The sequence below is a fragment of the Cheilinus undulatus genome, linkage group 10 (assembly GCF_018320785.1).
Source record: "Cheilinus undulatus linkage group 10, ASM1832078v1, whole genome shotgun sequence".
Classification (NCBI taxonomy): domain Eukaryota; kingdom Metazoa; phylum Chordata; class Actinopteri; order Labriformes; family Labridae; genus Cheilinus; species Cheilinus undulatus.
Window position 1 is genome coordinate 34,101,914 of NC_054874.1, and position 13,301 is coordinate 34,115,214.

General features: G+C 39.0%; 1 protein-coding gene across 1 annotated transcript in view; it reads left to right on the forward strand.

Moving 5' to 3' along the window:
• Positions 1-740: 740 nt before the first annotated feature.
• Positions 741-13,301, forward strand: part of cfap100 (cilia and flagella associated protein 100) — a 45,888-nt gene continuing 33,327 nt past the window's right edge. Inside the window, exons 1-5 of the mRNA XM_041797238.1 lie at positions 741-824; positions 3,185-3,395; positions 11,854-11,918; positions 12,431-12,594; positions 12,670-12,750. Coding sequence (XP_041653172.1) covers positions 741-824; positions 3,185-3,395; positions 11,854-11,918; positions 12,431-12,594; positions 12,670-12,750 — 605 coding nt within the window. The remainder of the gene's footprint in view (positions 825-3,184; positions 3,396-11,853; positions 11,919-12,430; positions 12,595-12,669; positions 12,751-13,301) is intronic.

The following is a 13,301-nucleotide window of genomic DNA, read 5'->3' on the forward strand; positions in this document are numbered from 1 at the left end:
CAAAGAAACAGAATTGAAAAAAACAAAAATGGAAAAACGACTGAATGAGCCATTTGTCTTTTTCGTGTTGTGGTCAGAAACCAAAAAACGGAAAACGTCTTGTTTTTCCGCTTTCTCGTTTTGCAGTCTGAAATGGAGAAAAAGGAAAAAATGGAAAAACAGCTCGTTTTTTCCATTTGTGGTCTAAAATGAAAACACGGATGAAGGACAGTTGCTCCTGTTTCCTCAGTCAAAGTTTTGACCAGGAAATGGACTAATGACAGTTTCTCCTGTCTCTTCAGTCATGGTTTCAAACAGGAAAACTAACTGCCAGAAAGTACACTGACTGCCATAAAACAGGTAGCAGGATTTTCACTGGCTCAACAACATTGACCAATCACCAAATTTCATGACACCTGTAGGTAACTCTTACAAAACATACTGTATGATTTTAAATAGTGGGCATGACCTTATTAGCTAAATGGTGACCCCAGGATATTTTTTAAAAATCAGCTCATGCAGCAGGTTTAACCTGGGATTATGAAAATTGATGAGCATATACATCAGGACTAGCAAAGAAATACAAAACTACAAAAAGCCTCTTGGACAATGCCAAAATCCAAACAGGAAGTCCACCATTTTAATTTCAGTATTTAAAAAATATGCATTTTCACTGGTTAAGAAGGTTTGTATCTGAACCAGTACCTCCTAGGGGCTTCATCAGACTGATTCAAGATTTTTTTATGCTCATTCTTGAAAACATGATGAACTTCCCTTGTGCTCTGTACTACCCTCCACCAGTGGGCAAGGCAACAAATGGGGCCAAACTGGCCTACTGTTTTTCTGTGAGCAAACAACATTATTCCTCACAAAGCTGTTTGGTTATTCTCCATACATGATCCTATGTTCTTGAAAATTCTTATGTAAGACCACATTCCCAGACTGATCATGACAACATGTAAATATGTGATCACAGCGCCCTCTAATGAGAAGAGGAAGTCAGTCAATTTGGTCATTTCTTCACTCCTTTCATTCTGTTGGGCATATCAAGCTCAAATTTGGAAGGAAAGGTTTCAGTTGTGTTACAGTACCCTTCCACAAAAATCACATACTTGTTCAAAGGACACCTAAGTGGCAATGGCGAAGATTCATTATTACACTGTTTAACAGGAAGGATCCATGACTTTTAGATGAAACTTCTGATTTGCATTTCACATACAGTGCCGTGAAAAAGTATTTGGCCCGTTTCTGATTCCTGATTTCCTTGCATATTTATCACACCTAAATGTTTTGGATCATCAAACCAAATTTTTTTTTTTTATAAGATCTTTTTGGGCATTTTTGTGCCTTTATTAGATAGAGGAGGACAGTGGATAGAGTTGGAAACAGGGTCAAGAGTGGGGGAGAGACATGCGGTAAAGGGCCTCAGGCCGGATTCGAACCTGGGCCGCCCACATACATGGGGAGCTCCTTTAACCACTAGCCCACCTGCTCCCCATCAAACCAATTTTAATATCTCACAAAGACAACCCAAGTAAATACAAAATGCAATTTCTAAATGATGATTTTATTTAGTAAGGAAAAAAATTCAAACCTATCTGGTCCTATGGGGAAAAGTAATTGCCCCCTGAACCTCATAAATGGTTGTGCCAACCTTGGCAGCTATAGCTGAAATCAAGAGTTTGCAATAACTGGTGATGAGTCTTTCACATCACTGTGGAGGAATTTTGGCCCATTCTTCTTCGCAGAATTGTTTTAATTCAGTCATACAGGAGGGTTCTTGAGCATGAACTGCCTGCTTAAGGTCACACCCCAGCATCTCAATTGGATTTAAATCTAGACTTGTCCCTTCCAAAAATTTGATTTTTTTTTTTTTTTGGAGCCATTCAGAGGTGGACTTGCTAGTATGTTTCAGGTTGTTGTCCTGCTGTATAACCCAAGAGTGCTTGAGCATCATTGTTACATCAATCACAGCAAGTGGTCCAGGTCCTGAGGCAGCAAAGCTGCACCAGACCATCACACTGCCACCACCATGTTTAACTTTTGGCATGATGTTCTTTTATCAAATACTGTGCTATTTTTACGCCAGATGTAATGGGCTGCATACCTTCCAAAAAGGCTCAGCTTTTGTCTCTTCAGTCCACAGAATATTTCTCCAAAAGTCGTGGAGATCATCAAGATAAATCTTGGCAAATGTGAGACAAGCCTTGTGTTCTTTTTTGCTGGCAGTGGTTTTGGCCTTGGAACTCTCCCATGGATGCCATTTTTGCCCAGTGTCTTTCTTATGGTTGAGTCATGAACACTGACCTTTGAGGCCAGTGAGGCCTGTAGTTCTTTGGATGTCATCCTGGGCACTTAGGTGATTTCCTGGATGAGTCTTCGTTGCACTCTTGGAGTAATTTTGGTAGGCCAACCACTCCTGGGAAGGTTCACCACTGTTCCCAGTTTTCTCCATTTGTGGATAATGGCTCTGGCTGTGGTTCGCTGGAGTCCCAAAGCCTTGGAAATGGCTTTGTAACCTTTTCCAGGCCGATAAATTTCAATCATTTTGTTTCTTTTTTGTTCTTGAATTTCTTTGGATCATGGCATGATGTGTTTTTCTTAAGATTGTGTAGCCTACTTCTCTTTGTCTGGCAGCTTCTATTTAAGTGATTTCTTAATGCAACAAATCTGGCGGTAATCAGGCCTGGGTGTGGCCAGTGAAATTAAACTCAGCTTTCCAAGAACTGTGGTTAATCACAGTTAACTCATGATTTAACAAGGTGGGGCAATTACTTTTTCATACAGAGCCAGATAGGTTTGGATTTTTCCCCTTAATAAATAAAATCATCATTTAGAAACTGCATTTTGTATTTACTTGGGTTGTCTTTGTGAGATACTAGAATTGGTTTGATGATCCAAAACATTTAAGCATGATGAATATGCAAAAAAAAAAAAAAAAAAACAGGAATCAGAAAGGGGGCAAATACTTTTTCACAGCCCTGTATATAATCAAGGCCTGCCCCTTGACACATTCAAAGGTTACTTTTATTTTTTTTCCATGTAGTGACCCCTCCTGGCAACAGCAAGTGACACTCTTTCAAAGTGCTGGACAGCAGTAGCATTTAAATTCTAATTTTCAGACATAACGGCTTTAACATATGGTGTTTGATAACTGTGTCAGACAATGGAAAAAAATAAAGACATTGATGTTCTCTGTACACAGGACATGGGTGAGCTCCTACCATTGCCAGCTGATAAGAAGACAGCACATGCTTATAGAATGGGGAACAAAATGAAGGGGCTGGAAGGACAAGTGGAGGAGGCAGAGGAAGAAAGGAAGCAGTTGAAACATACAAAAAAAATCAAGATGAAATCAGTTTTTCATAAACAAGCATCTGTTCAACATGAGCTACAGATGGCAATGATGAAACAAGGTGAGTGAAATAACATTTAGATCACCATCAAAAATTTAGTTATTTCAGTAATTTGGTCCAAAAAGTGAAACTCATGTATATTATACTGTAGATTCATTACACATGGACTGCTATATCTCAGGGGTTGATTTCTTTTAATTTTGATGATTATGGTTTACAGATAATGAAACAAAAAATCATCTCAGAAAATTAGAATATTGTGAAAAGGTTCAATGCTGGAGGCTTATGGTGTCACACTCTAATCAGCTAATTAACTCAAAACACCTGGAAAGGATTCCTTAGTCTTGTTTCTCGGTCTGGATCAGTGGCACCACACAACCATGAATATCAGACCATCATTGATACCCTGCACAAGGAGGGTAAGACACAAAAGGTCATTGCTAAAGAAGCTTGCTGTTCACAGAGTGCTGTATCCAAGCATATTAATGGAAAGTTGAATGGAAGGAAAAAATGTGGTTTAAAAGGTGCACGAGCAACAGAGGATTGAGAAGATTGTGGAACAAAGCCCATTCAAGAATTTTGGCGAGCTCCACAAGGAGTGGACAGCAGCTGGTGTCAGTGCTTCAGGAGCCATAGATAATCTTTGGGGTATTGTGAAGAGGAAGATGTGAGATGGAGAAGGAGCACTATCAGAGTAATCTGGGCTTCTATAACACCTCAACAGTGCCACAGGCTGATTGCCTCCGTACCTCGCAACATTGCTGCAGTAGCTAATTCATGCAAAAGGAGCCCCTGACAATGGAGTGCTGTACATGTTCATACTCTTCAGTAGTGGACCAATTCTGTTAAAACTCCTTTTTTAAAATTGGTTTTAAGTAATATTCTAATTTTTTGAGGTACTGAATTTTGGGTTTCCAGTAGCTGTAAGCAACAATCATCAAAATTAAAAGAAATAAACACTTGAAATATATCAGTCTTTGTGTGATGAAGCCATACACAGTATATGTACATGTACACAGTTGAAACCAGAAGTTTGCAGACACTCTATAAAAAAGACACATAACCTTTTTTTTCCCTCAGTGTCTGACATTAAGTCAGGCTAAACTTTTCCTGTTTTAGGTCACTTAGGATTACCAAAAATATTTCTACTTGCTTAATGCCAGAATAGTGAGAGAAAGGGATATTTCTGGATAATTTTTTATTACTTTCTTCAAAGTCAGGAGTTTACCATACTAAAATTACTATGCCTTTAGACAAATTAGGAAAGCCCAGATGATGATGTCATGTTGGAAGCTTCTGATAGGTTAACTGACATTATTTGAGTTAATTGGAGGCACATCCTTGGATGTATTTCAAGGCACACCTCAAACACACTGTTTCCTTGTGTGACATCATGGGAAAATCCAAAGAAATCAGCCAAGATATCAGGAAGAGAATTGTGGACTTCCACAAGTCTGCTTCATCATTGGGTACAATTTTGAGCATTCTCTCAAGGGAATTTGCCTCAGAAAAATCCTTCAACCACCAACTTGAGTCAACGCTACTCAACTCTACTCAACTCATACCCTTGTAGAAAAGGTGCAGACGACTGTGGAGACTGACACAGATGCTGCTGCTTGCAGCTGACTGACTGACTGACAGCATACAATTGTTGACTGAAAGGGGCTGCACTGTTTTTTATTGCATGACTGCATGTATTCTTTTTTAACTGAACTGTTTATTTCTTGCGTTGTGAACTGAACTGAGTTACGTTTTATTTCTGAACTGAGCTGGGTTGTTTGGCGTTGGAAACAGGGACGTCATTAGGCTGTTTTGGGGGGGCTGAAGCCACCCTAAAATGTTCCTCAGCCCCTAACAATAATTACAGAATAAACAGTGACAAAATAGATTAAGGAATGCACCACGGCGTTATGTTACTCTCTGCTTAATGTATAGAGCAGAGATACTCAGCCCAATGGCTCTCCAATCACCGGTGGCTCTTTAGTGCAAAGTCTAAATGAAAACTTTTATTTCCTTTTAATCTGTGTATTATTATCGTCAGGTGTGCTCAAAGGAGAAACACGCATAAGAGAGCAGAGGAAGTCCGCTGGTGCTGAGTTTCTTCAGTTAGTTCGTTCATTGAAGTGTGCTGTCTTGTGCACTCGTTTTAACAAGTTTCTTCAGTCGCTTCCTGCCAATGCTCTTCCACACTCATATTTTATGGTGATCATTAATACGCGTTGCCAATCATCAGCAACCCTCACACACCGGGATCACATGTTGAGATAACGTAAAATCTATTGAAACTTGTCCAGACGTCCGTGTTTTATTTGATCTTCAGTGTACTGCTGATAATAAATACAGTCAAAAGAGCAGAAACAGGAAACCAAAGCTACATAATGAGGCAGGGTGGGGCGATGTGTCTAAGGGAGCTGCAGGTGTGAGACAGAGTTGGTGAACAGGTGTTCTGCCATTTTTTGCTACCCATCAAAAATTGCTACTTTGTGGTTCTGCGCATGCGTGCACATGCGTCCTACGCCATCTGCGTCACAACCGGAAGGGTTAGGGTTAGGGTAGTCCATAGGGGTAGTCGATAGGTAGCAAAATCTGACAAGGAAGCAAAACATGGCAGAACGGTTTTAGTCATTAGGAGGCCCAGGGCAAAGACCAATATGGGTCCCCTCCCCCTTTAGCTAAAAGCATCAGTAATGAGGCAAGAGTACCTTCTCATAATGAGTGCAAAAATTTAGAAGGCATCTTTTTTTATGTTGATAAAGTCACAGAACTACAGTAAATGCCCCAGTGTGAGATATAAATACCCAAATAGCCAACCATAATTCATCAGCTCTTTGAAAAGTATCTCAGAGCTCAAACTAATATTTTAACACGTCATTAGACCAGGTGGAACCTGCATAAATAAAAAATATATGCTCATTATTAGTAACATATCCTTTCCTCTAACACTATAAAGATTTTATGTGGCCTATTGCATCCCATTTAATTACAGAATAATCGAAATTTCAGTGTTTATTTTATTTCAACTATGGATCAGCTGATCTCTGGATCTTCCTTACATCCCCAGTTTTTGAATGTTGCTCTTGCTAAAGTTTTTTAAGGCAATAAGGCTCTTGGGTAGAATTAGGTTGAGTACCACTGCTATAGACTGTCTTCAGACACAGAGAAATATCAGTGACTGTCAGAAATAAGCTTGTTTTATTTGGAAAGCATGAACAGCCTGAAAGAAGACAGAGAAGAGTAAAATATATATTTTTTAGATATGATATACCACACTTATATATTTCACTAAATGCATTAATTGATATGTTTTCAAACATCTTTTCCATGAACGTACCCGAACTTATAGACTTTCAAATAGTAACTCACAAACTCACTCAGGCTGTTATTAGAAAAAAAGGAAGACGTCCTGAAGGCTCAGGAAAGGGCAGTCTTCTAAGGAGGAGAGAGTGTGCCGGATTATAGGTCCTGATAAATGCTCTACAAATAATAATTATTTATTTATTTAATTAAGCATTTTAAGGTGTGAAGAAAAAAAAAATTGGCACACACTATATGCCAAGCATTACCTGCAACCCTTGGGGCTAAGCCCCCCTGTCTTTCAATCCTAGTGACGGCCCTGGTCAAGACCCATCAGAGATGATCCAGTTTTAACTATGTAGAAAAAGGCAGGGACTTTTGTTGCTTGATTTACCATAGCAGCTTCAGCAGGTAAGCTGTTAATGACAGATAAGTCATCTTTAGCATACGTTACTAGTTTCACTTTTGGCTCTGTAAGTGGATATTTTGCAAAGTGCTGCATGTACATTGATTCTGGCAGGATTGACACAGAAGCTCCGATATCCACAATCAACTCAAGGGTCTGTTCATTTCCCTCTGGTGCTTCAATGTTGACTTGACAAGTAATTTTGTCAAAAGCTGTGGCTGCTAGCTTTACATCATCAACACAGAGCACAGCTAACTCTGGAACAACAACTTCTCTCGCGTCACTTACAGCAGATTTGCAAACCTTTTTTCCACAATTGTTGCATTTAACTTTTGCAGCGGGACAGTTTTTATCATTAGCCAAGTGCTTACTAGAGCCACATCTAAAGCAGGTGCAGGACTGTTGACTACTCTTTGCCTGTTTATGATGACCTGGGGGTGGTCCAGGTGCCGGTGCTTTAGCTGGTTGCGCTCTCTTTTTCCCTCTAAAGCGTGTCCCTTCAGCCTCAACAGTCTGTAACTAGGGGTCGCAGTAGTTGAGGAAAGCAATGTAACATTCTTAACTGCTGCTTCAACTTGGCAAGAAATAGCCAGGGCTTTGTCCAATGTTAGATTTTCCTCCATGAGTAATTTGTCTTTTACAGCATTGAGGTAAGCACTAGAAATAAGCTGGTCTCGTATCAACTCACTTTCCATCTGTCCAAAGCCACATGGTGACGCTAGAGCTCTTAGCTCAGCAACATATTGGGTCACAGTTTCATCAGCCCTCTGAACATGCTGTCTAAACATGTGTCTGCATGCTAACACATTCACTTTTGGTACAAAGTGCTAAGTGCCATCATGGCCTCATCAAATGTTGTATATTGCTCCGTTAGCGTGTAGAACACCCGTCATTCTTCTTTCCCCAAACAGTGTAGTATAGCAGTGCACAGCGACGGGCATCCGGCCATGTGCCTCCTCTTGCATTGATCACACGCATGTAGTTGTTGAAAATTTTCTGTCATGTCTCAAATGGCAGCAGCAGCTCACCAACGTGCTAAAGAAAAGGCAGTGGGCGCGGAACAGATGTACTCATCCATGTCGCCAATTGTGTCGGTGAGTCAGGCAAGGGAGACAACAAACAGTTCACTAACTTTAATAAGATGTAGCTCTTAGCTTAAGTCTGTGTCACTCTAATCCACCATCCTACATACATACATACATACATACTCTTCTTGCTCTTTACCGTAGCTGTATCACTTACAATCATAGCATCGCCACTCCCTCTAGCAGACAATAGGTGTAACTGCATTCAAGTATTAGCTCACATTACATTCAAAGCATCTGGTATTTGTAAACACAAGACAGGTGTAGATGACTTTGACTCTTTATGTAGAGGACGTCTGTGTTTGCCGAGTGCTCAGATAGAGTGCTAGGGGTTCAGGATGGTCTGCTCGTAGCTGTGTTGGGGAGGGAGTGGGAGCAGAATCGAATCTATTTAAGAACAGATTCAAGCCCCATCCACAAAGAGATGAATTCAGCAGTATACACAAAAGGTTTTTGTCCGATCAAAGTTTCATCTACATGGAGATGGCATAAGTGCTACTTTTTGAAACCAGGTCCCAGAGTGAACAAATCTGTAAACGCTTACCGTTTCCTCTCTGTGTGGACAGCCAACCACATCTTTCTTAAAATGATTATATCATACATAGCATAGTCCACTTAAGCCACATGCGTGTGTCAAACCAAAACAACTATGGCAGATTACTGGGCTGTGTTTGTGTTGCAGAAGCTATTGAACTTATTAGGGCTTTAACAGCAAAGCGTGATTCCCCCTTATGATTACTAAGAACAGCATACACCAGATGTTCTTAAATACACCTTGGAGAACAAACCAGAAGGGTAACAAGGAGAAAGTTTGGAGCAGTTTTCTGTAATCTTCTTCTTTCTTTTGGTGCATTTCCATGGCAGTGTTACAGCACCACTTACAGGCTTGGCATATATACTACAGCATTTTCAGTCATTTTCAATGGTTCCTAGCTTACAAGAACATTTGCTGAAACAATCCTGTGTTTACGGAAAACTTTTCAAAAATGAAACGGAAATATAGAGTTTATAGTTTTTGTCTTAACACAATATACATGTTTTAATCTGGTTTCTGTAAACATATGAAAACACTGAATATGAACATATGACTAAATTTTGGATTTAGATCATTAGAAAATTTTTTACCTCTTTCCTGGCTTGGTTAAATTTGGACGGGGCAAATATGTGGGCTCATGATGTCACGAGCCCACAGTGGGGCTGCCCCTCTACAATATAAAATCACCAAGCAGTTTTCCTCAGTCAGTTAAAGGCTGTTTTTTGTTCATTGTGAGGTAAATTGGCCTATGGATCATTTAAAGTGTCATAACTGAGATTTGAGCCAGAAAAAGGACTCTGTCTCTTCTCTAGCACAGAGCCAGGCCGCTGCACTCTGTTCATAAGGTCAAGGGGCAGGCTAATGGTGTGATTGCGTTCCTCCATTCAGATTGTTACATTTTTTAAATTTGAGAGGATCCTATTTCTCCTGAGTGGGCATGGCTTCAGCTCATTCAGCAGACATGCCCACACCATCCTGGAGCAGATTTTACTGCATCTTTTTTTTTTTTAAATTTTGAAGCTTAATTTTATAAATTTAGAGATGTTTTATGTGACTGAAATTTGAACTAGGGCCTGTCATACAAAAAACCTAAATACAGATTTATTTTCACTTTAGAGGGTTCCTTAATGTATCATAGCAATGAAGTTGTTTTGCTCTGGGATTCAATGAAACGGTTTTAGTAATGGTTATAGATATAAGATGTTAAAAGATGAAGCAGTTATCACTGAAATACTAGCATTAGCAAAAATAATGGTGGTGAAGAGAAAGATGTTTAACATATATGCAGTTTTTAGCTTTTTTAAGTTCACTTTAAGAGGTGAGATAATTATACTGATAATGACAATAACAATGATGATGATAATAACAATGACAATGATAATAAAAATAATAGGAATATTTCTAATATATAGACACTAAAATGCTTTTCTAGCTCAGTCTTTCTATAACAAAGATATCCATCGAGAGTAATTAATGTTCTACTGACATATTCAGCTCCTACAGCCGTGAATTTCTCATGGATTATCCAGTAAAGCACAGCGTTTCTTACTATAAGCCAAATAAAGTTAAGGAGAACCTTTTCTAAACAATGTTTCTATTTCAATTTTTCACATCTATCTGATTCTTGGAAATATTAGACAAACATTGCTCTTTTTAATGATTTAAAACAGAAACTTCAGCCTGCCAAACTCCGGTCTCCGGCTCAGCTGTCATCCGGCTTAACAGCTGCTGGAGGAGGGCAGAGTTTTCAGAATGAGATTTAAGGGTGAAAACAAACAAAAAGAATATATAGTCATTTCCAAGGAGCAGACATATGATAAAGGGAAATAGAAACAACCTTTTAGAAAAGTCTCCCATTCTCCAGCTGCGTTTGTACACAGGAAGCGCTGCGCTTCATGTGATAATCCATGAGAAATCCAAGGCTGTAGAAGCCTGACTTGTTCACGAAGAAATAATAGCTTTCAGCAGATATCTTCATTATGACAAGAGTGAGCAAGAGCAGCATTTTTTGTGTTTATATGTGCCGTTAAACTGCGCTGCCGTGCTGCGAAACCTCTGCCTGTTCTGTCTCCTCCAGCAGCACTGCATCAGGCTTTAATGTGCAGCTGATGGGCTGAAAGTTCTGTGTAATAACAAACAAAAACAAGAGGATCGATGTGATCATTTCCAACTGACAAATAATGCAATAAATAAATAAATAAAGGGTTAATAGATTATATCGTTTGAAAAGGATCTCTCTTTCCAGCTGCACACGGACAGGACGCATGGCGCTTTATGAGCTAATCCATGAGATTTTAACAGGTTGAATGAGCTAAATTTGTCCATGGAAAAATTATTTTTCTCAGCAGATATGTTCATTATGACATGGGCATTTTTGTGTTTATATGTACTGCTAAACTGCACTGCCGTGCTACGAAACTTCTGCCATTAAACTCCTGCCTCCTCCAGCACATCAGGCTTAAATGCACAGCAGACAGAATAAAGTTTCTGCGCAACAACGAAAAGGATCTATGAGATCACAACAGGCAAGTAACATAAATGTATTACTTGTAATAATATAAACAGAGGCACGTTACGCCAAAGTCATCCCGCGTTCACCCGGGTGTGACGTTCCCACTGGAGCCGATCAGAGGCGAGATGATAAAAACTCATGTCCGTTGCAGGGTCAGTCGATGTGGGTCTGAATGCTGATTAGAGCCTTTCCCACTGCTGACAGGAGCCAATTGTTAGCGAGTTTAAACAGGTTTTTCGGCCAGTGGGAAAGGGGTATAATTGTTATTTTAAATGTGTGGGTTTTTTTAGTATGGGACTGCAATTTACACGAATTTGGTAGAATGGCCCATATATATTTATATATAGGGAGAGTTAAAAGCCAGTGAGTAAAAAGGAATTAAGTCACTGTAAAGTGTTACCATGAATAGATATAATTTGTTATTCTTAATTTGTTCAACCACTTGTGTACCTTTTTCAAAACCCCTATCTGCCTTATTATCAATTGTTAACTTGCTTATTGTTGTGTTTGCCTGGGGTTCCATGGTATCTTTCTGTGCTATGGCTAAATGGTAACCACAGCAGCCTTGGCCTTTTGCTGCATGTCATGTTCTCTCTCTCTTTACCTTGTTTCCTGTCATTTAGCTTTCCCATACCTGATAAATTTATTTTTTAAAAAATCTTGATTTTTAAATTCTTTTTTCCTAGAAGATCTTTTGAAAGACAGCAAACATACCTTGGTCCTGATGGAACGGCAGAAGGCAGTTCTTGAGGTAAATGATTTCTGGACATTCTGTTGTTGTCAAAAGGTATGAAAACAATCTGTTCTGCAATCTGTTGTACTGAGAATAGGTTTATAAGACAGACAAATGAATTTAATCAACTGTGCATAAGGCTGCAAAAATACAATTTTAAAAAGTGAAGGGGCCTGAATACTTTCTGCATGTCTGAGTAGAAGCATATCAAGTTGTGTTTTCTCAAATTGAAAATTACATGTCAAGTTTCACCCAATGAAATGTGTGAACATAAAACTCTTGAAACAAATTCAAAGGCTTCAAGAGGTTGAATTAGCCATAATACCCATCTATTTTTTTTGCTCTGTTTTGCTTTGTGTTTTGTATTGCTTTTTTTTGGGAAGAGAAGGAATCTGTGAGCTTTACACAGTGGAACAAGAATTAGTAAATGTTCAGAATGTTTTGAATCTGTTGTTTCTCTACAACTGTCAGCACATAAACAGTATGAGTTTGCAGTTTCACTTAACTTTACCTCATTTTCAATTCCTCAGTTATCTCTAATGACAAAGAAATCTGCGATTTTGAGGATGGACAAGGCCATTGCAAAAGAGGAAAGACAGTTGATAGAGCTTGAGAGGATCATGGAGAAAGACAACCTTAAATTTGAAGAGGTCCTTAGGGACAATGAGAAGAAGTCAGTTGAGGCCAGAACACTGTAAGTTGCTGCTTTGTTGATATGCTAAAATTCAGAGTTTTCCCTTACATTGATTATTCTTTTCTCTGTTATCAGTTTTGAAATGGAGGCCAGGTCAAAACAGGAGAAGAACATTAAGATCAAGAAGCTAACAGCTGAAATAGGAACTATTAAAAGGTAATGGTCTTACAAGTGATCTTTTTTACACTTTTGCCATTGGTCAGTACAGTTAATTGTAAAACAATAACATACAACTAAAAAGACTCTTAAGTTTGTATGGAAACCCATTTCCACCACTTAAAAAAATGTGGAAGTTAGGGAATTTTTAAAAAAGAGAAGAATCCAAAGTCATAATTATGAGATAAAAAGTTGAAATTCTGAAAAGTCATAATTATGAGATAAAAAGTTGAAATTATGAGACAGAAAGTTGAAATTATGAGATAAAAAGCAAAAATTATGAGATAAAAAGTCAAAACTATGAGATAAAAATTGAAATTAAAGCTGCAAGCAGCATTGGACGGGTCCTCGGTCTGTCGCACGTCCCTCATGCCCTTTTTGACCTCCACTTTGAGGGTTTCATCTCTCTTTGACCCTTTGTTCTGCTCAAAGTTAGACTGAGGTGTGTCCCTGCAGCTCTGTCAGGAGCCCCAGACTTCATAATGGGTGTGTGTATTACGCATTCCATTTTCCCACCTTCAGTGAGTCACATGTCCAGCTGCACTGTAAGC